Genomic DNA, 2,740 nt, shown 5'->3' on the forward strand with positions numbered 1-2,740 from the left:
AAGAGGAAAGTGTTTTGTGATGAATGACATGTTTTCTATAAAATAATAAGAATTATATAGTAAAACAATAAAATTGAATAGAAATGATGGATTATGATATGTTGTTCACTAACTCCTTTGCAATTGTTGAAACACATAAACCTGGAAAATCACTGTTATTAATATTATATATATATATATGTATGTATATGTTTTCCAGTTAACCTTTTAGGAATATTGCATAGGCAAGATATTGTTTACAATCTGCATAAATTATGTGGTAATTTTGAGGACTCTAGAATAATGGTCAGATCAACAAATTTTATATTTATGTTGCTATTAAGATATAAATTACATTCTTATCATTTTAAGAGTTTAATATAGTTGCCTCTAAATGTTTAAATGTGTTTTTATTTAGCATTTGTCTAGTTATTTCTCCACAAAAATAACCCCAAAACCTTTCTCTTTAATAATGAACTTTAACACTGACATCGCACGAGTTTTTGAAATGCTTTCTTAAAGTCTTCATTAAAGATTGTGTAAATCAGTGGATTTATAAGGGAATTGAGATAGCCAAGCCATGTCAAAAAATTTGACACTTCTTCAGAAATTTTACATTTTTCACAAACATTAACAACCAATTCTTTTACAAAAAAAGGAAGCCAACATATTACAAATGCACCCAAGATCAATCCCAGGGTAGTAGCTGCTTTGCGTTCTCTTGTGCCTGAGATCTTTTGCCTTCTCCAAGATTTCTCATGTTTGAATTCTGATCTGGGACTTTTCACTGTACTATGAATTTTCTCAAAGTCTGTGGATGGGTCAGATAAAGATTTTTCTAGCAAGTAGGGTGTGGAGACCAGTCTAGTGCTTTTCTCGCCGCTCTCCAAAAGAACTTGGCCGTTCAGTTCCTCCTTGGCAATCCTACTCGCTTGTCTCTTGTGGTATAGTGTCTTTGCTGCTCTATATATTTTGTAGTAGAGGATCAAAATTAATGCTAATGGAATGTAGAAAGCTCCGAACGTTGAGTAAATAGTGGAAACAATGTGGTCGTGTTTGATGACACACTCATCATCTCGGCTAGTTCCCTGGTGCCTCCAGAATAGAGGAGGCATAGAGATGAAGACAGATATGATCCACACCACCGTAATCATAATTCCAGCACGCTTGGGAGTCCTCTTCCTGGCATATTCAACAGCATCTGTGATCGCCCGATACCGATCCAAAGCTATAGCTGAAAGGTGCAAGATGGAACACGTGCAGCAGGTAATGTCCACACTCAGCCAAATGTCACAGACCACTTGCCCCATAATCCAGCTCTCTCTCACAATATACACAATGCTGAAAGGCATCACCAGGACAGCGACAAGGAAATCTGTGACTGCAAGGGAGCAAATTAAATAGTTGGCTGGGTGGTGCAGCTTCCGGGTCACGATAATCGCAGCAATCACAAGGGAGTTGATAGTTGTTGTCATCAGAGCCAGCCCAGAGAGAGTGAGGGACACAAGAATTTTGGATGGCATTCTGTTTAACAGTTCCTCAGAGGTCAAATTTTGGTCAGAGGAGTTTAAGAAATCCATTTTTTCTCTTTTAAAAGATTAGTGTAGCTGAAAAAAAGAATACCTGTAACAGAGGAAGGAAAAAAAAGAGTTCAGAGAAGGCATCAAGACTGTTTCTCTTCCTTTGAGAAAAATCTTTTGAAAGTAGGTAATGTATATTTTTCCAGAATATCCAATGGAATTTAAAAAATAGAGTTCAGATGGCATGCTTTTTTTTTTTTCTTTTTTGGGGACAGGTTTTATTATTTGTTATCTTTTAATTAAAAAAATACAATGAGAATAGTAACAGATAGTAACTTTGGAAACATGCCTTAAAATGTCTCATATAAAACCATTTTTATGAGTAAAGTTGCCTATTACTCAGTAAAATCTCTGTCATTAAAGAATTGCCTTTAAAACCATTTTAGCCCTAGGTATGTTTTTCTCTCTATGTAGAAAATGTTTAAAAGCACATGTTATGAATATATATTTGTGTATTATATAATATAATAAAAGAAAATATTATATTAAAGGCAATATTCCAAATCATAAATAATTTTGTATTTAATTCAAAGAGAACATTATCATTGGATGCATGGAGAGTAAAGGAACTTTTAATATATTTTATGTCAGGATGTAGAGGTTATATAAAGGGAAATAAGTAAAAGAATTTTTTAGTTTATCTTTAGCATTTCGTAATTGCTTTATGAAATTTAGAAAATGGCAGTGCGTTTTGCAGTCCTTGTGGATATAGGTTATTAATTGGGTTTTAAAGGATAAAATAAGACTAGCTGGAGTCAAATAACCACATGATACTGCCCCTTATACCAGTGACAGCTATGACTAACTAACCCACTTACCAAGGTGAACTCGCCCACAAGGAGAGCCGATAGTGGCACTCGCTTGGAAATAGAAGCTACTGTCTGTAAGTCACTGCTGAGACGATCATACTACTTTCCTTCTGAAAGAGGTTCTCACACATGGCTTATGATTTTGCCACAATTCATGCTGTTACTTAATTATGAATCAAAAAAGAGCAATCAAAATAATAAAATAAGACTAATGCATTTTATACGATAGCTTCTTCTGTTTGTTTGCTTGCTTTTCATCCGTCTTCTGCTCTTTCTCTGCTATCTTTTCAGCAGCGTCCTGTAGCTTAGGAACAGAAAGCAAGTGGAAAACTGAAACTTTATTCTTAGTTAAAACTATTTCTACACTTTCAT

The 2,740-nt window shown here is 34.5% G+C and overlaps 1 protein-coding gene across 1 annotated transcript; it reads right to left on the reverse strand.

The window, feature by feature from the left end:
• Positions 1-419: 419 nt before the first annotated feature.
• HTR1F (5-hydroxytryptamine receptor 1F) lies at positions 420-1,594 on the reverse strand. Its single transcript, XM_006155333.2, has one exon. The coding sequence runs from the start codon at positions 1,557-1,559 to the stop codon at positions 459-461; it is 1,101 nt and encodes a 366-aa protein (XP_006155395.1). The 5' UTR covers positions 1,560-1,594; the 3' UTR covers positions 420-458.
• Positions 1,595-2,740: the final 1,146 nt, after the last annotated feature.

This window comes from Tupaia chinensis, unplaced genomic scaffold (assembly GCF_000334495.1).
Source record: "Tupaia chinensis unplaced genomic scaffold, TupChi_1.0 Scaffold000448_1, whole genome shotgun sequence".
Lineage (NCBI taxonomy): Eukaryota > Metazoa > Chordata > Mammalia > Scandentia > Tupaiidae > Tupaia > Tupaia belangeri.

Coding starts and splice junctions, on each gene's coding strand:
- HTR1F (XM_006155333.2), bottom strand. CDS start 1,559: ATGGATTTCTTAAACTCCTCTGACCAAAATTTGACCTCTGAGGAACTG.